At 41.0% G+C, this 23,772-nt stretch overlaps 1 protein-coding gene across 4 annotated transcripts in view; it reads left to right on the forward strand.

Moving 5' to 3' along the window:
- Positions 1–14,735, forward strand: part of abi3a (ABI family, member 3a) — a 71,760-nt gene extending 57,025 nt beyond the window's left edge. For 3 of the 4 annotated variants that reach the window (XM_034190765.1, XM_034190767.1, XM_034190768.1), the window contains 4 exons: positions 706–807; positions 1,416–1,550; positions 8,986–9,114; positions 12,107–14,735. In XM_034190765.1, coding sequence (XP_034046656.1) covers positions 706–807; positions 1,416–1,550; positions 8,986–9,114; positions 12,107–12,270 — 530 coding nt within the window. In that variant the 3' untranslated portion in view covers positions 12,271–14,735. The remainder of the gene's footprint in view (positions 1–705; positions 808–1,415; positions 1,551–8,985; positions 9,115–12,106) is intronic. The other variant, XM_034190766.1, reaches the window with a different exon arrangement.
- Positions 14,736–23,772: the final 9,037 nt, after the last annotated feature.

Here is a 23,772-nt window from a genome sequence, read left to right on the forward strand (position 1 = left end):
ACGATCTGACATTATCGCGTCGTAATCACTCCTCCTAGATTAATTTGAAGTTTCACCGGCTCTGAAAAACTTCCTCTGCTGAGTGGGTTTGAGTCTTGGCTCGATTTGTTAACGTGTTTGTTGTCACCTATTCTGGAGTGGTTTTTTGATTGTTGGAGCTCCTTCAGTGTTCGACCCAGATGAATGTCCCTGTTCAGCTCTACTTCAGGGTCCCCTGGATGTCGTCCATCCTCTTCTTTTGGGCATTTTCATTCTGCAGTAATGTTTTATTTGTTTTTGCACATCTCTGAGAAGGTTGGTTCATTTTTGTTCTGTTTGGTGCCTGTTGCTTAATGCTGCTATTCTGTGTTTACACCCAAAGTCTTCATATATGTTTTCATATATTTAACTTTTACACCGTGAGGTTACCCCCCCTAAAATTTTGCCGCAAATTACATCACATGAAAGGAAGGTGATTGATTCACACTGCTCCATGCAGTGGGAGGAGCCTGTAAAAATGGGCAGGGCACTAGTTGTGGATGTTAGAACTGGAGCTCGATACTAATGACTTATTTCTGTACCTGTATCACCTGATCATTGATTCTTCTGAAAGATGTTCAGTTGATATTGTGATCGTTTGAATTAGTTTTTTGATCGCTGCCTGATTGCTTCACTTTTCATTTTCTTCAAAGCTTCTCTTCACTGTTTTCTGACCCTCCTCCACAGTAACCCTCCAGTCCAGAAGGGGGCCCCGTCGCTTACCTGCTCATTCTCTCTCTTTGAGGGTTCGCTCTGGCCCCGCCTCTCGCTACCGCTACACACGCTCATGTAAGACAATAGAAGGCGATAGTTGACATTAGCAAAATGAAAAGTAATCAGTCAGGATAAATATCATATTATTCATTAATTTAGTAATTTTTCAAGGAATTTAACTTTGATTCCAGCTGGATTTTCTCTCTTTTGTTTAGCTGTAAATGGAATAATTTTGGCTTCAGGGTGAAACATGGTGTTTGGGGGGGGGGGGGGGGGGGGCAATTTTTGACATTTCCTTTTTTTTTTTTTTTTTTTTTTAAGATTTCATAAAATCAATTATTCACAAAATCAACAGATAATAAGTTGTTAATGTTATTTTGTTGGTTTGCCAGCAGGATACACATGAGTTTACATAATTAAAGCTAAATGCCAAAGATGAGCTCCACCCACTTGTCTTTGTCTGCAGTTCAGAGAAAAGTTCAACCAAAGAAAGTTCTGGTACTTTGAAAATTAGTTCTCCTTCAAAGCACAAATTAGGTCCAAGTTTCTGAGTTAGTTATTGTTTCCTGTGGTGGAAAAGTTTCTTTTTGAGGAAGCTGATGTGTCCTTGAACAAGGCATCAGAGCCCTGCTGCCTGCTGAACGTCCAGATGTCAGCTGATTGACGCTCTTCTTCTCCGTCAGTGATGATCCCGCCTCCTCCCCCCTACCCTCCCCCCCTTGCTCCTCCTCTGCCTACGCCCTCCTCTCTCACCCTGCTGCCTCGCTCCTCCTCCTCCTCACCTCGGCTCTGCTTACCTGCTCGCCTGGAACATCTGGGTAAGAAATGTCCTCCTCAGAAGTAGTGGTAGCCCTGCTAGTACACAGAGTACTCCACTGTTTGTGGATTCCGATGTCTGATGTAGATTTGGATTCTGTTCCTTAAAAAGCTGGTTGCCATGGAGACAGAACTTTGCCTGTGTGCTCAGATGGGCTTCATGTATTTGTGATGCCATTTGTACAAAACTCTTTTCCAGCTGATTTAAGCTAACTGCTGGGGCGCTGTCCTGCCAGCCTGCTGGTTTTAGCGCATCTCCACACTCACATTGCTATTTACGCAGTGTGAAATCTGGCGCTGGGTGGAAGGATTATGTCACCTAATTAGTTATGGGCATGTTGTTGGGGTAACATGAAATTAACCAACCAGTGTCATCTGCAATTACCTTAAATACTCAAGTACACCAAATTGTCTGTCATTGTTATTGAGAGAGAAGTGAGTGTTTGTTGTAGAAGTACGCTAAAAAAAATAAAAAGTGTAGTGAAGTCTGGATTATCACCTGATGCCTCTTTGTTCACTGACCAGCATGTAGTAATGCAATTAGCTAGAAAGATTAGAAAGGATGAGTCCACATACAGACGCAGCACTGTTAAGAGTAAGCTAAAAACTGTTAAGGTTGGTGTGTGCTCTGATGCACATGGAGCAAGTTTCTGTTTTTTTGTTACAGCTGGAGTGTGTGATTGGTGCACAGGTTGTTGCATGTTAATACATGTAACATCAGTTATTATGGGCGGTGTACATTTTTGTTGCTAACTGTTTTTAATGTCCGGACTCCCTGCGAAAATCGAATACACCTCGTCAGCTCAGTTTGTTGGTGCTGTCCAAAAACAAGAAGAAAAATATGGTAGGATCCCTAGATATTAAAGTTTTGATGTTTCTACTTTAGTTTCATGGATTTATGATGCACTGATGTGCATTCATGTGCACTTTGTGAACTCGCCACATCAGTCATTGGTTATTCCATACATTGGATCCCACCAAAACTCCACCCTGGACATTAGACCAGGTTTTTGCTCGTCTAGGGTGCGAACACTTTCTGCTGCCTCACAATACAAATGCAGCAGTGGACACATAGGAGCGCAAGTACTGTTTTATAACGTGGCCGCTTGATGTGAACACTGTACCGTAGTAACAAGGACACTTGCACTTTGAATATGTGTTGTCGTATTGTGTTTTTATTTTTTTGTGTGTGTGTATATATATATATGTATGTGTATATATATATATGTATGTGTATATATATATATATGTATGTGTATATATATATATGTATGTGTATATATATATATATGTATGTGTATATATATATATATGTATGTGTATATATATATATATGTATGTATATGTATGTGTATATCAATCAATCAATCAACTTTTTTTCTTGTATAGCGCCAAATCACAACAAACAGTTGCCCCAAGGCGCTCCACATTGCAAGGCAAGGCCATACAATAATTATGAAACACAGTCTACGTCTAAAGCAACATAACCAAGGGATGGTCCAGGGTCACCCGATCCAGCCCTAACTATAAGCCTTAGCGAAAAGGAAAGTTTTAAGCCTAATCTTAAAAGTAGAGAGGGTATCTGTCTCCCTGATCTGAATTGGGAGCTGGTTCCACAGGAGAGGAGCCTGAAAGCTGAAGGCTCTGCCTCCCATTCTACTCTTACAAACCCTAGGAACTACAAGTAAGCCCGCAGTCTGAGAGCGAAGCGCTCTAATGGGGTAATATGGTACTACGAGGTCCCTAAGATAAGATGGGACCTGATTATTCAAAACCTTATAAGTAAGAAGAAGAATTTTAAATTCTATTCTAGCATTAACAGGAAGCCAATGAAGGGAGGCCAACACGGGTGAGATATGCTCTCTCCTGCTAGTCCCCGTCAGTACTCTAGCTGCAGCATTCTGAACCAACTGAAGGCTTTTTAGGGAACTTTTAGGACAACCTGATAATAATGAATTACAATAGTCCAGCCTAGAGGAAACAAATGCATGAATTAGTTTTTCAGCATCACTCTGAGACAAGACCTTTCTGATTTTAGAGATATTGCGTAAATGCAAAAAGGCAGTCCTACATATTTGTTTAATATGCGCTTTGAATGACATATCCTGATCAAAAATAACTCCAAGATTTCTCACAGTATTACTAGAGATCAGGGAAATGCCATCCAGAGTAACGATCTGGTTAGACACCATGCTTCTAAGATTTGTGGGGCCAAGTACAATAACTTCAGTTTTATCTGAGTTTAAAAGCAGGAAATTAGAGGTCATCCATGTCTTTATGTCTGTAAGACAATCCTGCAGTTTAGCTAATTGGTGCGTATCCTCTGGCTTCATGGATAGATAAAGCTGGGTATCATCTGCGTAACAATGAAAATTTAAGCAATACCGTCTAATAATACTGCCCAAGGGAAGCATGTATAAAGTGAATAAAATTGGTCCTAGCACAGAACCTTGTGGAACTCCATAATTAACTTTAGTCTGTGAAGAAGATTCCCCATTTACATGAACAAACTGTAATCTATTAGACAAATATGATTCAAACCACCGCAGCGCAATGCCTTTAATACCTATGACATGCTCTAATCTCTGTAATAAAATTTTATGGTCAACAGTATCAAAAGCAGCACTGAGGTCCAACAGAACAAGCACAGAGATAAGTCCACTGTCTGAAGCCATAAGAAGATCATTTGTAACCTTCACTAATGCTGTTTCTGTACTATGATGAATTCTAAAACCTGACTGAAACTCTTCAAATAGACCATTCCTCTGCAGGTGATCAGTTAGCTGTTTTACAACTACCCTCTCAAGAATCTTTGAGAGAAAAGGAAGGTTGGAGATTGGCCTATAATTAGCTAAGATAGCTGGGTCAAGTGATGGCTTTTTAAGTAATGGTTTAATTACTGCCACCTTAAAGGCCTGTGGTACATAACCAACTAACAAAGATAGATTGATCATATTTAAGATTGAAGCATTAAATAATGGTAGGACTTCCTTGAGCAGCCTGGCAGGAATGGGGTCTAATAAGCATGTTGATGGTTTGGATGAAGTAACTAATGAAAATAACTCAGACAGAACAATCGGAGAGAAAGAGTCTAACCAAATACCGGCATCACTGAAAGCAGCCAAAGATAACGATACATCTTTGGGATGGTTATGAGTAATTTTTTCTCTAATAGTCAAAATTTTGTTAGCAAAGAAAGTCATGAAGTCATTACTAGTTAAAGTTAATGGAATACTCAGCTCAATAGAGCTCTGACTCTTTGTCAGCCTGGCTACAGTGCTGAAAAGAAACCTGGGGTTCTTATTTTCTTCAATTAGTGATGAGTAGAAAGATGTCCTAGCTTCACGAAGGGCTTTCTTATAGAGCAACAAACTCTTTTTCCAGGCTAAGTGAAGATCTTCTAAATTAGTGAGACGCCATTCCTCTCCAACTTACGGGTTATCTGCTTTAAGCTACGAGTTTGTGAGTTATACCCCGGAGTCAGACACTTCTGATTTAAAGCTCTCTTTTTCAGAGGAGCTACAGCATCCAAAGTTGTCTTCAATGAGGATGTAAAACTATTGACAAGATACTCTAACTCCCTTACAGAGTTTAGGTAGCTACTCTGCTCTGTGTTGGTATATGACATTAGAGAACATAAAGAAGGAATCATATCCTTAAACCTAGTTACAGCGCTTTCTGAAAGACTTCTAGTGTAATGAAACTTATTCCCCACTGCAGGGTAGTCCATCAGGGTAAATGTAAATGTTATTAAAAAATGATCAGACAAAAGGGAGTTTTCAGGGAATACTGTTAAGTCTTCTATTTCCATACCATAAGTCAGAACAAGATCTAAAATATGATTAAAGTGGTGGGTGGACTCATTTACTTTTTGAGCAAAGCCGATAGAGTCTAATAATAGATTAAATGCAGTGTTGAGGCTGTCATTCTCAGCATCTGTGTGGATGTTAAAATCACCCACTATAATTATCTTATCTGAGCTAAGCACTAAGTCAGACAAAAGGTCTGAAAATTCACAGAGAAACTCACAGTAACGACCAGGTGGACGATAGATAATAACAAATAAAACTGGTTTTTGGGACTTCCAATTTGGATGGACAAGACTAAGAGACAAGCTTTCAAATGAATTAAAGCTCTGTCTAGGTTTTTGATTAATTAATAAGCTGGAATGGAAGATTGCTGCTAATCCTCCGCCCCGGCCCGTGCTACGAGCATTCTGACAGTTAGTGTGACTCAGGGGTGTTGACTCATTTAAACTAACATATTCATCCTGCTGTAACCAAGTTTCTGTTAGGCAGAATAAATCAATACGTTGATCAATTATTATATCATTTACCAACAGGGACTTAGAAGAAAGAGACCTAATGTTTAATAGACCACATTTAACTGTTTTAGTCTGTGGTGCAATTGAAGGTGCTATATTATTTTTTCTTTTTGAATTTTTATGCTTAAATAGATTTTTGCTAGTTATTGGTGGTCTGGGAGCAGGCACCGTCTCTACGGGGATGGGGTAATAGGGGGATGGCAGGGGGAGAGAAGCTGCAGAGAGGTGTATAAGACCACAGCTCTGCCTCCTGGTCCCAACGCTAGACAGTCACAGTTTGGAGGATCCCAAAAAATTGGCCAGATTTCTAGAAATGAGAGCTGCTCCCTCTAAAGTGGGATGGATGCCGTCTCTCCTAACAAGACCAGGTTTTCCCCAGAAGCTTTGCCAATTATCAATGAAGCCCACCTCATATATGTTTGTGTGTATGTGTGTATGTGTGTATATATGTATGTGTGTATATATGTTTGTATGTATGTGTGTATATATGTTTGTATGTATGTGTGTGTGTATGTGTGTATGTGTACGTGTATATATACACATATATAGTCAATAGTTTTACATCCTCATTGAAGACAACTTTGGATGCTGTAGCTCCTCTGAAAAAGAGAGCTTTAAATCAGAAGTGTCTGACTCCGTGGTATAACTCACAAACTCGTAGCTTAAAGCAGATAACCCGTAAGTTGGAGAGGAAATGGCGTCTCACTAATTTAGAAGATCTTCACTTAGCCTGGAAAAAGAGTCTGTTGCTCTATAAAAAAGCCCTCCGTAAAGCTAGGACATCTTTCTACTCATCACTAATTGAAGAAAATAAGAACAACCCCAGGTTTCTTTTCAGCACTGTAGCCAGGCTGACAAAGAGTCAGAGCTCTATTGAGCTGAGTATTCCATTAACTTTAACTAGTAATGACTTCATGACTTTCTTTGCTAACAAAATTTTAACTATTAGAGAAAAAATTACTCATAACCATCCCAAAGACGTATCGTTATCTTTGGCTGCTTTCAGTGATGCCGGTATTTGGTTAGACTCTTTCTCTCCGATTGTTCTGTCTGAGTTATTTTCATTAGTTACTTCATCCAAACCATCAACATGTTTATTAGACCCCATTCCTACCAGGCTGCTCAAGGAAGCCCTACCATTATTTAATGCTTCGATCTTAAATATGATCAATCTATCTTTGTTAGTTGGCTATGTACCACAGGCTTTTAAGGTGGCAGTAATTAAACCATTACTTAAAAAGCCATCACTTGACCCAGCTATCTTAGCTAATTATAGGCCAATCTCCAACCTTCCTTTTCTCTCAAAAATTCTCGAAAGGGTAGTTGTAAAACAGCTAACTGATCATCTGCAGAGGAATGGTCTATTTGAAGAGTTTCAGTCAGGTTTTAGAATTCATCATAGTACAGAAACAGCATTAGTGAAGGTTACAAATGATCTTCTTATGGCCTCGGACAGTGGACTCATCTCTGTGCTTGTTCTGTTAGACCTCAATGGTGCTTTTGATACTGTTGACCATAAAATTTTATTACAGAGATTAGAGCATGCCATAGGTATTAAAGGCACTGCGCTGCGGTGGTTTGAATCATATTTGTCTAATAGATTACAATTTGTTCATGTAAATGGGGAATCTTCTTCACAGACTAAAGTTAATTATGGAGTTCCACAAGGTTCTGTGCTAGGACCAATTTTATTCACTTTATACATGCTTCCCTTAGGCAGTATTATTAGACGGTATTGCTTAAACTTTCATTGTTACGCAGATGATACCCAGCTTTATCTATCCATGAAGCCAGAGGACACACACCAATTAGCTAAACTGCAGGATTGTCTTACAGACATAAAGACATGGATGACCTCTAATTTCCTGCTTTTAAACTCAGATAAAACTGAAGTTATTGTACTTGGCCCCACAAATCTTAGAAACATGGTGTCTAACCAGATCCTTACTCTGGATGGCATTACCCTGACCTCTAGTAATACTGTGAGAAATCTTGGAGTCATTTTTGATCAGGATATGTCATTCAAAGCGCATATTAAACAAATATGTAGGACTGCTTTTTTGCATTTACGCAATATCTCTAAAATCAGAAAGGTCTTGTCTCAGAGTGATGCTGAAAAACTAATTCATGCATTTATTTCCTCTAGGCTGGACTATTGTAATTCATTATTATCAGGTTGTCCTAAAAGTTCCCTAAAAAGCCTTCAGTTAATTCAAAATGCTGCAGCTAGAGTACTGACGGGGACTAGAAGGAGAGAGCATATCTCACCCATATTGGCCTCTCTTCATTGGCTTCCTGTTAATTCTAGAATAGAATTTAAAATTCTTCTTCTTACTTATAAGGTTTTGAATAATCAAGTCCCATCTTATCTTAGGGACCTCGTAGTACCATATCACCCAATAGAGCGCTTCGCTCTCAGACTGCAGGCTTACTTGTAGTTCCTAGGGTTTGTAAGAGTAGAATGGGAGGCAGAGCCTTCAGCTTTCAGGCTCCTCTCCTGTGGAACCAGCTCCCAATTCAGATCAGGGAGACAGACACCCTCTCTACTTTTAAGATTAGGCTTAAAACTTTCCTTTTTGCTAAAGCTTATAGTTAGGGCTGGATCAGGTGACCCTGAACCATCCCTTAGTTATGCTGCTATAGACGTAGACTGCTGGGGGGTTCCCATGATGCACTGTTTCTTTCTCTTTTTGCTCTATATGCACCACTCTGCATTTAATCATTAGTGATCGATCTCTGCTCCCCTCCACAGCATGTCTTTTTCCTGGTTCTCTCCCTCAGCCCCAACCAGTCCCAGCAGAAGACTGCCCCTCCCTGAGCCTGGTTCTGCTGGAGGTTTCTTCCTGTTAAAAGGGAGTTTTTCCTTCCCACTGTAGCCAAGGGCTTGCTCACAGGGGGTCGTTTTGACCGTTGGGGTTTTACATAATTATTGTATGGCCTTGCCTTACAATATAAAGCGCCTTGGGGCAACTGTTTGTTGTGATTTGGCGCTATATAAAAAAATTGATTGATTGATTGATGTGTGTGTGTGTGTGTGTGTGTGTGTGTGTGTGTGTGTGTGTATATATGTGTATAATGTTCATAAACATCACACCACTGTGCTGTTTTGTTAGCACTGGAGATCCCAGCTCCGCCCCCTCCACTACTGTTGGATGATGAGAGTGGCTTTGATGACTTCATGATGCCTCTTCCTCCACCAGCGTTCGATAACACAGACACCCCCGATCAATACCTGGAGCAAGGTACTGAAAATACTACAGTACAATTAGTGCTGATGTTACTGACATGCTCCCTCTGTTTCAGATGGACAATAATGATCATATTTGTATCATTTAGTACACACACAAAGGAAAAAAAATCAGTTTCACAACTTTAACTGTAAATAAGAAATGACTCGAGTCAGAATGTCAACTTTATTTCCACATGAAGTTACTTTTTCACGGTCCCATATAGACTCACCGGCCACTTTATTAGGTACACCTTGCTTTTACAGGATTGGACCCCCTTTTTCCTTCAGAACTGCTTTAACTCTTCAAGGCATAGATTCAACAAGGTTTTGGAAATGTTCCTTGGAGATGTTGGTCCATATTGACATGATAGCATCATGCAGTCGCTCATTCAACCAGTCTGCAACCTAGGACGGCGCCCAGGGGGCATCCTTACCAGATGCCCGAACTACCTCAGCTGGATCCTTTCAACCTCCTCTAAGGGAGACTCCAGTCACCCTCCTAAGGAAGCCCATTTTGGCCGCTTGTACCCGCGATCTAGTTTTTTTTTTCGGTCATGACCCAACCCTCATGACCATAAATGAGAGGAGGAAGAGCCAGTGCAATACTGCCCCTGCTGCAGTGATTCTCCAGTCAGTCTCGCACTCCATTGTCCTCTCACCCATGAACAAGACCCCGAGATACTTGAACTCCTTCACTTGGGACAAGACTGCATTCCCTACCCAGAGTTGGCAATCCATCGGTTTCCTGCTGAGAACCATGGCTTCAGATTTAGAGGTGCTGATCCTCATCCCAGCCGCTTCACACTCAGCTACAAACCGATCCAGTAAGTGTTGGAGGTCACTGGCTGATGAAGCTAACAGGACCACGTCGTCTGCAAAAAGCAGTGATGAGACCCTGAGCCCACCAAACTGGAAACCCTCCATCCCACAACTAAGCCTCAATATCCTGTCCATGAATATCACAAACAGGATTGGTGACAAGGTGCAGCCCTGGCGGAGGCAAACCTCCACCGGAAACGAGTCCAAATTACTGCCGAACACCCAAACACAGCTCTTGCTTTGTGAGTACAGAGATTGGATGCCCCTGAGAAGGGACCCCCTTACACATAAATGTAACAGATAAATTTTTTTTATTTGTTAAAAAAAAAAAAAAAGGCATTTGCAAAACTGAAAATTGTTTGTGAAGTGTGATTCAGCACAACGAATAGCGACCAATGATCGTGTTGGTCGTTATTCACACACTAGATGGCAGTGTTCTATGCATTTTGATGGGGGGGGCAGTGATTGAGAGGAGACTCATTTCCTATCATGCCTTTATGATGCATGTGTCATGTGCCAACACTCAAACCTTCTGATTTAGCGCATTAGTTTAAAGCAGGGGTGGCCAAGTTCGGTCCTCGAGATCTACCTTCCTGACACTGTTAGTTGTCTCCCTGTTCCAACACACCTGAATCCAATGAAAGACTTGTTAAAAGCTAGCAAGCTGGCTGGCGCAGTAACGCCTTGCCTTGCTCACACTGCCTCCGGTGTTACAGTTGCAGGGTACGGATGCGGGACCCGCAAAGATTCCAAGTCATTAAAAAGATACAAACCTCTCTCATTGGCCACAGAGCTCTGCAGCTGCGGTTATCGAGACCGTGCGGCGCTGCAGATTTTTCCGCAAGAAGTCTATCCTTGCGGGCTGTTGGAACGCTCCGCATCAAAACAGCAAGCGTAGTCTCTAGACTTGTTGCCAAGTTGGCCGCACCTCCATTCAGTAGACAGGGAGGTGGTGCCGGAGTGGGCCACAACTCTGCACAGCAGACACGGGGGCAGTGTGAGTGGCCCACTGCAGCGTTTACCGAGCCAGCAGAATCGGTAAGAGCATCAGAGGCAGTGAAAGCAAGGCGTAAGGGTGGGGGAAGAATGTTGTCCGCTGTCGATGTCGCCGCTGATCTGAGCATGCAGAGCTGTATCTCGCATTCGTTGCAGCTTACTTTTGGATGTTGAAACCAGGATGTGTCTAACAGTAACATTACTAACAGATAAAATCAATTTCAATTGAGAAATAGCTAGTATTGCATTCACTCAACGCGCGGGATCGGACTGAAGGCGCTAGCACTCTGTCTTCTCCCTTGCGTCACGGCAATGTCCTGGATGTATAAACAGTTTTCGCGGAGGGCCAAATTTTAGCTGCAAATTTGTCATTTTTAAACGAAGATTTCTCAGCTGAATTACAAATTTGGGCTTGCAGATTTACTTTACTGCATTCATAAGGGTCTTATAAATACATATCAGCTATTTCTTTCTGAGATCTGACCACATTTATTTCAGTGCAGGTCTACTTTAATGTCTATGCCTGTATTTACATTTTTAACATTAAAATGTTTGACACAAGATGTGCTGTTCAGGGTGGTGCTGTCAAGTTTTAGCTGTTTTAGCTAAACAAGCAAGTAAAAAAAAAAAGCACCTGATTGTGCACTGTAACAGGGTTACGGAAGGTAAAGTCATTATCAAAGAGAAATTATGTGGAACATTTGCGCAGTAACACAACACAAACACAGCTCAGTGTAAAAACACACACATGCGTGACTGTTGGCGTAAGCTGCACCTGTCCATAGTGACGCTTCCAGTGTGTTCCCAGTGAAAAAAGCTTTGGACCAAATAGCCGTTTGTTCTGAAGGTCCGACAAACAGAACCTCAGCAGCACGGCCAAGGAGCTGATAGAAATGTGATGTCGTCCAGATTTCAGAGCATGTCTGAAATAATAACAAAGACATGAAGCCAAACGTGACAACAACTGAGTGTTGGCTTAAAATTTGTTATTCATCTGTTTTAGCATTGGCTTGGAGCTGAACTTTGGGTTTAGTGGTAGCACAATTACAATTATCCTGAATTTGAGCTAGCATAAGTTAGCTTTCAGCAACATCAACAAATAATGACATTTGAGGGTTTTCCTCTTATATCATAATGACTTTTTGTTGTTGTTGTTGTAATTGCTAACTGCTTTCTCCTTTGTGTCTCAGTGGTGGCGCTGTACAGCTACGAAGCCTCAAAGCCTGGAGACCTCTCTTTCATCAAGGGGGATGTTATCTACATGACGCATCGCCATGACGATGGTTGGTGTGAGGGCATGCTCCATGGCAATCAAGGGTTCTTCCCTATTAACTACGTCCAATCACACATCTAGATTGTGGTTCAATATCCGCCGATCTGTGGATGGAAGTCTTTGCGTCCTTTGTTGTTGTGACATTATTAGCTTATTAGCTGTTTAAATGTTACTGTTAACATGTTTGCATATTAACTGTTTAGCGTTAGCAAAGTGCCCAAGCAGCAAAGCTGTCTTTAATGCAATGTAGACAGATTTAAAAAAAAAAAAAGAAAAAAAAAAGGCAAGAGTGGACATCAAGCTAGTCTCCGAGATGTTTTCTTCCACCATCTTGTGTGAGGAATTAGATTCACATTTTTGGGTGAAAATCAATTATTATAAACATACTCTAGTGTCTTCTCTTCAGCTAATGTTTGGTAGTGATTTGGATAACTGTGCACTGAAATCAAACTTTCAGTTCTCTTTATATGACTCAGTACGGTGGCTTGGTGGTTAGCACTGTTGCTGCATGTCAAGAACGTCCCAGGTTATCTTCAGACCTGGGGCCTCATGTACAAAGACTTGCGTGGATTCCCTATTGAAACATGGTATATGTCAAAACCCAGAAACAGGCATAATCACAGAAATATTCACGTTCCGTTTGTACATCCCAATCACCGTAGAAATTGAGCACACATGTACACGCACCATGCTCCTCCCTTTCCACACCCTTATTTAAATATTTCCCCACGCCATCACGTCAGTCAACATGAACACAGAAAAGAAATTATACCGAGTGTGAGTCACAGATGACTGGAAGTGAGGTGGACACACACACAGTAATAGTTGATTTGCTTCCCCGTTAAATGGGAAATATGTTAGTGGGAGCATGTGTGTGAGGCCGTAGTGAGCTCACAGCAGCAAAATGTGGTACTCCACGGCTGAACAGAAAACATATTTGAATGCACACATGCCAAAATGTGCCTGCGCTGGTTTTCGTTCAGAATAATTATATGAATAAACTATTTACACAGCACGCAGCCACCCACTGCACCGTGCCAGCCTCCAGCCTGTTCCTAACCCAATACATTTGCGTATCACATGTGATTTGACCATTGATCGAATGAAAATGTTTCCTATGAACAAAAACAAATTCATCATGTAATGGCACCTTTATAGCAATATGTGTGCAGTCAATAGCTCTGATTACATTAGGGAAACTGGGTCTTGCTGCAAAGTGCGCTTTAATGTGATGTGATGACATTCGGATGATTGCGTTCCACACAGGTGGTATGGTTCGGCACAGGGTTGACTAGTACACTCCTTACCGATCGCCCAGCTCTCGCTGGAATGCCCCTGTTGCCAGGAAGCCCAGCGTGGTCAACGCATGTGTGGACACTAACTACCGCCTGGCTCCTTGCCGTATTGCGCTTCTGCGCACACCTCCAATAACAGTGCCCTTGGTAATCAAGATTGGTTTATGAGCCAGTAATCATCATTTGCAAGTAAATCCTCATATTCCCTGAATCCACACTTGGCGTCAGATTACACCATTTTCTTCTAAAATGCTAACGCAGCCATTGGTAGTGCCATTATACGCATCACTTTGCGCATGGTTTTATATCCATCCCTATAATTGCAAACACATGGGTGTGTTCATTGTTCATTAGTGTGTCTCTGATGTGCACATCGCTCTGATTTGTTTTCACACTATTGACAGTTCCCCGCATCACCACTACATGTCGCCGGTGGCACAATAGCTGTGGAAATGTGCGCACACCAGCCAGGATTCTTGTATGACGGACTGCACATTTCCACGGTCATATCACGTTTGATACATCTGAACGTGGGAGTGGAGACAGAGGTACGCCAGGTTTTTGTGCGTACACATGCTTTGTACATGAGGCCCCTGGTCCTTTCTTTGTGGACTTTGCATGTTATTGCTAAAGCAACTGTCCAAAGAAAACCAAACCATTCAAAAGTTATCAAAATTCTGTTTATTTACAATGTACCAAATCACAACATAAGGTGCCTCAAAGCGCTTCACAAGGGTAAGGTCTAACCTTACCAACCCCCTTGAGCAAGCACATAGGTTACTGTTTTAAGAGAAAACATCCTCAGATGTTTTTCTTTCAGGATGAAACCTCAAGCAGATTAAACTCAGAGGGGTGACCAACTGCTTAGGCCATGCTAACATTAACAGAGATCAAATAAACAAAAAAATACAACAAACGAGAGAATAAAATAAAATGTTAATTCATGGAAACTCCATAGGCCATCCTAGTTCACATTTTGTTACTTGGGGTGAAGATCTTGTTTCTTCAAGTTCAGTCTGGAACGCGGAATGCTACGTGGGTGCTCCTGTCCACTGCAGCCACTAGCGAAGGGCCCGATGATTGCACTTCAAACCGAACAGGAGAGAGCAGACTCAATCAGCCAGAACTAACTGCACACAGAATACCAGAACAACAGGAAGGATGCTGATGTGATCGCTGACAACTAGCCCTTTGCTTCACTTACAGTCCCAGAATTTAGATACGATGAGACTGAGTCCTGCTCCATTATTAAGCCCCTTTCACACTGGTGCAAGCGTAGAATTGTGTATTGTGGCTACGCGGAGATATGCAGCTCTATGCTGAGTTTTTGCTCCCAACGCAGCAGTATGCGGAGGGGTACGCAAGAAACTATCAGTTGTGGGCACGGTTTCCGATAATCCAATAACCGATAATTATCAAAGATAATGTTTCATTATGGATTATCTTTTCAGATAACTTTAAAAAACATTATCAGACTCATTATCTTCTGATAATTTTTGTCCGATAATTTTTAGAGCGTTAACGTGGTAAACAAAGCTGAACAGCTACAAACTCGTAAAATTTAAAATCAGTTGAACACCTACCTGTTAAATGTTTTGTAGTAGATGTAGTTCTGTCCCCTGCAAAAAGAGAGCTGCTTCTAGAAGAAACCACTCTAACCTCTGCAGGCAAAGGAGAACTGGTCACCAAAAAAACCTCATTTCTTTTAACCCCATAGTGATATGACGGCAATATCACCCAAGTCGTCCAGAGGCATACATTTTTAACTTATGGTTCAAATTTTACCCAAACTAATTTCGGGCAAGTTATTTAAATTAACATTATGTCTGAAGTTTTATAAAGTGAAAATATCAGATATATGTTTTAGTTTTAAAGTAATATGCTAATTTTTAAGGTTTTAGTGGGGACATGCTGTGTCCAGGTGCATTATGGGTATAGGATAATCTCTAGTGCCTAAAACTGTTGTGAATATATTCTCTGGGTTTATAGACGTTATTGTGTTTGCGTTTATTAAATTCCACGCATCTTAAACGTAGCAGCAGACACAGATTATCTGGCCAGTAGTGTTCATGGCAGTATTCAAACTGAAGCTGGGCTGATATTTTCAATCACTGTATTTGGTTCCATGCTCAAGGGTACCACAGAACCGCACAGTGGAAAGTCAGAGCACCCGATTTATGTTCTCACACACATTGTACGTTCAAAAACCACACGTCGGACTCGTGTTTCCAGAAGCAAAACGTAAACAGAAGCTTTTTTTTCAAACTTAATTTACAAAAATGGGAGACATCAAAGTTAAAAAAAAAAAAAAAAAAATTACAAGACAGGTCTGCGGTGTTTGCACAGGCACAGTGCGAGAGGTGGGCGTGAGATGTTAAACGCAGCTTGTTACTCCATGTATACTAAACGATGCAGGACGCGCGATTAACCTGAAACTTGGTGCGATCCAAAAAATTCTCACACCAATGAAAAATCAACTGAAAAAGGGCCAAAACTCGCAGTGGCACCAGTAGATCATCGCAGTGTTCTATTTATTTTGACACCGGTTATATCAAATGGTTATCTAATTACAACTTGGCTTTTTTTTTTTTTTTTGAAAATGCCTTTTTTGGCATATTTTACAAAAGCACATTTATCTGTAAACACCAACACACGACACACCTCACATTAACATGTTGGTTTACATAACCAGTCAGTGTTAGCGGAGGCACATTTTACCCAGAATGCCATCTGTTTGTGTTTGCTACATAACTTCAGAATTAGTGCATTATTCAACATTAAAAGATATATGTTATATCTTAACTTTACACAAATGACAGAATTGACATTAATTCAATCAATCAATCAATCAATTTTTTTTATATAGCGCCAAATCACAACAAACAGTTGCCCCAAGGCGCTTTATATTGTAAGGCAAGGCCATACAATAATTATGTAAAACCCCAACGGTCAAAACGACCCCCTGTGAGCAAGCACTTGGCTACAGTGGGAAGGAAAAACTCCATTTTAACAGGAAGAAACCTCCAGCAGAACCAGGCTCAGGGAGGGGCAGTCTTCTGCTGGGACTGGTTGGGGCTGAGGGAGAGAACCAGGAAAAAGACATGCTGTGGAGGGGAGCAGAGATCGATCACTAATGATTAAATGCAGAGTGGTGCATACAGAGCAAAAAGAGAAAGAAACAGTGCATCATGGAACCCCCCAGCAGTCTACGTCTATAGCAGCATAACTAAGGGATGGTTCAGGGTCACCTGATCCAGCCCTAACTATTAAGCTTTAGCAAAAAGGAAAGTTTTTAAGCCTAATCTTAAAAGTAGAGAGGGTGTCTGTCTCCCTGATCTGAATTGGGAGCTGGTTCCACAGGAGAGGAGCCTGAAAGCTGAAGGCTCTGCCTCCCATTCTACTCTTGCAAACCCTAGGAACTACAAGTAAGCCTGCAGTCTGAGAGCGAAGCGCTCTATTGGGGTGATATGGTACTACTAGGTCCCTAAGATAAGATGGGACCTGATTATTCAAAACCTTATAAGTAAGAAGAAGAATTTTAAATTCTATTCTAGAATTAACAGGAAGCCAATGAAGAGAGGCCAATATGGGTGAGATATGCTCTCTCGTTCTAGTCCCCGTCAGTACTCTAGCTGCAGCATTTTGAATTAACTGAAGGCTTTTTAGGGAACTTTTAGGACAATCTGATAATAATGAATTACAATAGTCCAGCCTAGAGGAAATAAATGCTGAATTAGTTTTTCAGCATCACTCTGAGACAAGACCGTTCTGATTTTAGAGATATTGCGTCAATGCAAAAAGCAGTCCTACATATTTGTTTAATATGCGCTTTGAATGACATATCCATGATCAAAAATGACTCCAAGATTTCTCACAGTATACTAGAGGTCAGAGGTAATGCATCCAGAGTAAGGATCTGGTTAGACACCATGTTTCTAAGATTTGTGGGGCCAAGTACAATAACTTCAGTTTTATTCTGAGTTTAAAAGCAGAAATTAGAGGTCATCCATGTCTTTATGTCTGTAAGACAATCCTGCAGTTTAGCTAATTGTGTGTGTCCTCTGGCTTCATGGATAGATAAGCTGGGTATCATCTGCGTAACAATGAAAATTTAAGCAATACCGTCTAATAATACTGCCTAGGGAAGCATGTATAAAGTGAATAAATTGGTCCTAGCACAGAACCTTGTGGAACTCCTAATTACTTTAGTCTGTGAAGAAGATTCCCCATTTACATGAACAAATTGTAATCTATTAGACAAATATGATTCAAACCACCGCAGCGCAGTGCCTTTAATACCTATGGCCATGCTCTAATCTCGTAATAAAATTTTATGGTCAACAGTATCAAAAGCAGCACTGAGGTCTAACAGAACAAGCACAGAGATTAGAGTCCACTGTCCGAGGCCATAAGAAGATCATTTGTAACCTTCACTAATGCTGTTTCTGTACTCATGATGAATTCTAAAACCTGACTGAAACTCTTCAAATAGACCATTCCTCTGCAGATGATCAGTTAGCTGTTTTACAACTACCCTTTCAAGAATTTTTGAGAGAAAAGGAAGGTTGGAGATTGGCCTATAATTAGCTAAGATAGCTGGGTCAAAGTGATGGCTTTTTAAGTAATGGTTTAATTACTGCCACCTTAAAAGCCTGTGGTACATAGCCAACTAAGAAAGATAGTTTGATCATATTTAAGAATCGAAGCATAAATAATGGTAGGGCTTCCTTGAGCAGCCTGGTAGGAATGGGTCTAATAAACCCCCAGGATTTTAATTGAGTTATTCTATCAGTATTCATTTTATTTACACAAAACCATAACTCAGGCATTGCTTTATTTTCCAAGACCTCGGCCTGACGGCAGCATTGTGATTGAGTAGAGTTGAGCTTTGTGGCTTCTTTCAGCTGGCATTGTGCTGGAAGCCCTGTAGTAAACTGGAGCTTCTAGCAGGTGGGCAGGACCACTCAAAGATAGAAGTGGTGACTCATTTGTTTGGGTCTGTGGTCACCTTGATGCTTTCAGAAGAGATTGTGGTGTTAAAACTTAAAATCAAGCTTGTATAGTTGCAAGGGTACCGGAGACATACTGGAATTTATCGATCATCGGTATCTGTAACTTCCGATACATTTTTGGGTGGTTTATCGTTTTATCAGAGATAACTTTCAGTTATCTTATTATCTGTTATCAAAGTAAATTTTTTGGTGTCTGTGCCCACCACTGGAAATTATACATGTTTATTTTATTTTTTTTTTTTTTTTTTTTTTTTTTGCGTAGCGTACGAGACGCAGAAAGCACACTGTTTTAAGTAAGCCTGCGCTTCTGCATGTAGTTGTACACTGAGCTAATGCTGCAAATCTACACAACTGTACACTCTAGAACCTGAGTCAGTGGCGCCCGAACGTTGTGAGCTTCTGCCACTGCATGTGATGGGGTGAGTGCAGCTGCTTTCATGGCATGGTGCTGGTGACCAGGAAGAATTTGTCGGCCTCCTTGCCAATGCACGGCAGTCCATGATCGTGGTGTTGGCCAGCACTGCGTGCACCTGAGGAGGAATTGGTGCACAAAAGTCGGCTGGTGGTCTCGCTAGAGCGCTTGAGGCTTCTGTCCCCCAACCGTGCAGAGAGAAGAGCCTGGTGGGCCCTTTCACGTGTCTGATAGTTCAAAAATTCATCATCTGTGATTTCTGAGCGAACGCAACTCTGTTTGTGCAAACCAGGCAGCAGTTTCCAGAAGCGTGAAATGAGCATCAAGTGTGAAAAAAGTTTCAACAGCACCGGACATTTGCGTGTGAACAGCTTGATCCACAGAGGTGTGACATCTAAAACAGAAAACCCAGGTGCAGCGGCGCGTGTGGGCTGATCCATGTACAGAGCGCCTGTGCATGCCTATGATCAGAACTGGACATGTCCCCTGATCAGAACAGGTTAATCGAGCAGGTTATTTTGAAAAAAAAAAAAGGCAGAGAGAGATAGCGCTATCTCTCTCCCTCCCCCTCCCCCTCTGTCTCGCTCCAAGTGCTGAAACAAGAAACAGGATTTAAGTTTGCTTGTGAGTTTAAAATGGCAATATTTCTGCTTTTTTGGGGGGGGGGCACAAGGACTCTGAACTTAGCGATCTGATGTTCCCAAGCCCTGACAAGGAAGCAGTGTGTCCCGCTGATACATCTGGCGAAAAGTGAGTGCTGTTTGCTTTTTACCGTTTGAGAACGGAGCGCATTTTCACAATGCGAAAGAAAAAAAAAAAATGTAGCAGGAGTGCCATCAAGGGCTACACACGACAGTTTTGCATACATTAAAAACGAACATATGCAACCTGCAAGCAAATCTACAAACGCAAACGATACGCGATTACGCAGGAAAAACGCAGAGTACGCACGTATTTCCGGTGCGAACTCTAAACGCAACACAATACTGCAATACGTAACTCTACGTTTGCGCCGGTTGTGAAAGGGGCTTTAGTAACAATTAAAATGGAAAAACGGTTCAATACAACAATCTTAGTCATATGAAAGGGAGAACAAATGTGTCTAATCTGAATTTGAATGACCCAATGGAATCAGACTGTTCCATAGAACAGGTGCACCGTAAGTGAAGCTCTGTAACATATTGCTTTTTTTTTTTTAACCTGTCCACTCACACAGTGCCATACCTTGATGTAGTCCCACTCCACCTTGTGCCATCTTCATAGCAGTGCAATGCTTTTGAATTACTATTCATTATCTGAGGGCAGCACGGTTGCCTTAGTGGTTGGAACTGTTGCCTGACAGCACAAGAAGGGGTCATGGGTCATGAATTTAACATAGGTCATGTATTTAACGTCGATCTCAGCATTACACACACATGCCTTATCTTAGGAGAGATTTGCTGAAGTAACTATGGCAATCAGTTTTAAAGCCTTGCAGCTGCAGTTGCGCAGTTTAAGCACTACCAATTTTCCGACATAACATACAGTCACATCAATTTTGTAGAAATTCAACAGAGGTCGTTTCTAACTCTGTTACATATGCACAATTTCTCCAGTCAGTCACAGGAGCCTATAACTTCTTCTGGGTTGTCTGGGTGTCTTGGTGGCTTTCCTCATTCTTCTCCTTCTTGCAGTCACTCAGTTTTTGAGAACTGTCTACTCCACACAGATAGATTTACCATAGAGTGCCATACTCGTACTGTTTGGATTTCTTCATAATTGATGTAAATAAAGTCCAAGACACATTCAGTGACTTGAAAATGTTTATGTATCCGTCCACTGACTTGTCTGAAGAAGACTGGCAATAAAAGTGATGATTACACAAGAACATAATAAAATCATCTGCATTTATTTTGTCTGTCTGTGTGTTAGCAGGATTACATCAAAACTACGGCACAGAGTTTAATGAAATTTTCATCACAGATAAATCTTGGGCCATGGAAGACTCCACTGAATTTTGGAGGTGATCTGGATCCGGATTCTGGATCAGGATTTCAGTTTGTACGCTTAACTTTATTGGGTTTTGAGGATTACGTCAAAACTGCTGAAAGGATTTTGACCAGATTTTCACTTTACATTGGTGTTAGGCCTGGGAAGACTCCATTAAATCTTGGCTTTTATATTTTAAATTGATTTATATCAAGTTGTACAACCCTAATTCCAAAGAAGTTGGGAGGTTGTGTAAATTGTAAATAAAAACAGAATACAATGATTTGCAAATCCTCTTCAACCTATATTCAATTGAATACACCACAAAGACAAGATATTTAATGTTCAAACTGATAAACTTTGTTGTTTTTGTGCAAATATTTGCTCATTTTGAAATGGATGCCTGCAACATGTTTCAAAAAAGCTGGGACAATGGTATGTTTACCACTGTGTTACATCACCTTTCCTTCTAACAACACTCAATAAGCGTTTGGGAACTGAGGACACTAATTGTGTCATGATTGGGTATAAAAGGAGCATCCTCAAAAGTCTCAGCTGTTCACAAGCAAAGATGGGGTGAGGATCACCACTTTGTGAACAACTGCATGAGAAAATAGTCCAACAGTTTAAGAACAATGTTTCTCAACATTCAATTGCAAGGAATTTAGGGATTCCATCATCTACAGTCCATAATATAATCAGAAGATTCAGAGAATCTGGAGAACTTTCTACACATAAGCGGCAAGGCCAAAACCCAACATTGATTGCCCATGACCTTCAATCCCTCAGGCGGCACTGCATTAAAAACCGACATCGTTTAAAGGATCTTACCGCATTGGCTCAGGAACACTTCAGAAAACCATTGTCAGTTAACACAGTTACATCTACAAGTGCAAGTTAAAACTCTACCATTCAAAGTGAAAACCATACATCAACAACATCCAGAAACGCCACCGCCTTCTCTGGGCCCGAGCTCATTTGAAATGGACAGACACAAAGTGGAAAAGTGTGCTGTGGTCTGATGAGTCCACATTTCAAATTGTTTTTGGAAATCATGGACATTGTGTCCTCCACACAAAAGAGGAAAAAGACCATCCAGATTGTTACCAGCGCAAAGTTCAAAAGCCAGCATCTGTGATGGTATGGGGGTTGTAGTTGTGTCTGATTACTTTGAGTTTAAGGAAGATAATTTTAGAAATTTTTATATTGAGCAGCCTGATTTACTTTTTGTATTTGAAATTGCATAAATAAATTAAAATGTGTGACATACCAAGCAGCCCAATACCTTTGGAGGGCACTGTACATGGTTATGGAAGTCAAAAACAATTAGTGTTATTAGGGCAAGTTAACTAGGCAGGGAAAATAAACTTGCCAAATTTCTCTAAAACATTGGAGTAGGGCCATGGCCTATTTAATGGAGCAGTTAGCTGTAACAATTGCTCATTTCTGGAAACAAGCACCAAAATTGGCACACATAATCCTTAGACATTAGTCTTTAAAAAAAAACTGAGTACTTGAATTTTCAATAGGCACCCAGAGAGTTGCACAGAAGTCAAAATCTAAATATGTTCCAATCATATTGAAAGCTATACCACATTGTGTCTTATCACAAAGATTCTAAAAAGGTATACAGTAGTGTTCAGAATAATAGTAGTGCTATTTGACTAAAAAGATTAATCCAGGTTTTGAGTATATTTCTTATTGTTACATGGGAAACAAGGTACCAGTAGATTCTCACAAATCCAACAAGACCAAGCATTCATGATATGCACACTCTTAAGGCTATGAAATTGGGCTATTAGTAAAAAAAAAAAGAAAAGGGGGTGTTCACAATAATAGTAGCATCTGCTGTTGATGCTACAAATTCAAACTGTTATGTTCAACACTGCTTTTTTTAGCAATCCTGTGAATCACTAAACTAGTATTTAGTTGTATCAATCAATCAATCAATTTTTTTATATAGCGCCAAATCACAACAAACAGTTGCCCCAAGGCGCTTTATATTGTAAGGCAAAGCCATACAATAATTATGTAAAACCCCAACGGTCAAAACGACCCCCTGTGAGCAAGCACTTGGCGACAGTGGGAAGGAAAAACTCCCTTTTAACAGGAAGAAACCTCCAGCAGAACCAGGCTCAGGGAGGGGCAGTCTTCTGCTGGGACTGGTTGGGGCTGAGGGAGAGAACCAGGAAAAAGACATGCTGTGGAGGGGAGCAGAGATCAATCACTAATGATTAAATGCAGAGTGGTGCATACAGAGCAAAAAGAGAAAGAAACAGTGCATCATGGGAACCCCCCAGCAGTCTACGTCTATAGCAGCATAACTAAGGGATGGTTCAGGGTCACCTGATCCAGCCCTAACTATAAGCTTTAGCAAAAAGGAAAGTTTTAAGCCTAATCTTAAAAGTAGAGAGGGTGTCTGTCTCCCTGATCCGAATTGGGAGCTGGTTCCACAGGAGAGGAGCCTGAAAGCTGAAGGCTCTGCCTCCCATTCTACTCTTACAAACCCTAGGAACTACAAGTAAGCCTGCAGTCTGAGAGCGAAGCGCTCTATTGCGGTGATATGGTACTACGAGGTCCCTAAGATAAGATGGGACCTGATTATTCAAAACCTTATAAGTAAGAAGAAGAATTTTAAATTCTATTCTAGAATTAACAGGAAGCAATGAAGAGAGGCCAATATGGGTGAGATATGCTCTCTCCTTCTAGTCCCCGTCGTACTCTAGCTGCAGCATTTTGAATTAACTGAAGTCTTTTTAGGGAACTTTTAGGACAACCTGATAATAATGAATTACAATAGTCCAGCCTAGAGGAAATAAATGCATGAATTAGTTTTTCAGCATCACTCTGAGACAAGACCTTTCTGATTTTAGAGATATTGCGTAAATGCAACAAG

The sequence above is a fragment of the Thalassophryne amazonica genome, chromosome 16 (assembly GCF_902500255.1).
Source record: "Thalassophryne amazonica chromosome 16, fThaAma1.1, whole genome shotgun sequence".
NCBI lineage: Eukaryota > Metazoa > Chordata > Actinopteri > Batrachoidiformes > Batrachoididae > Thalassophryne > Thalassophryne amazonica.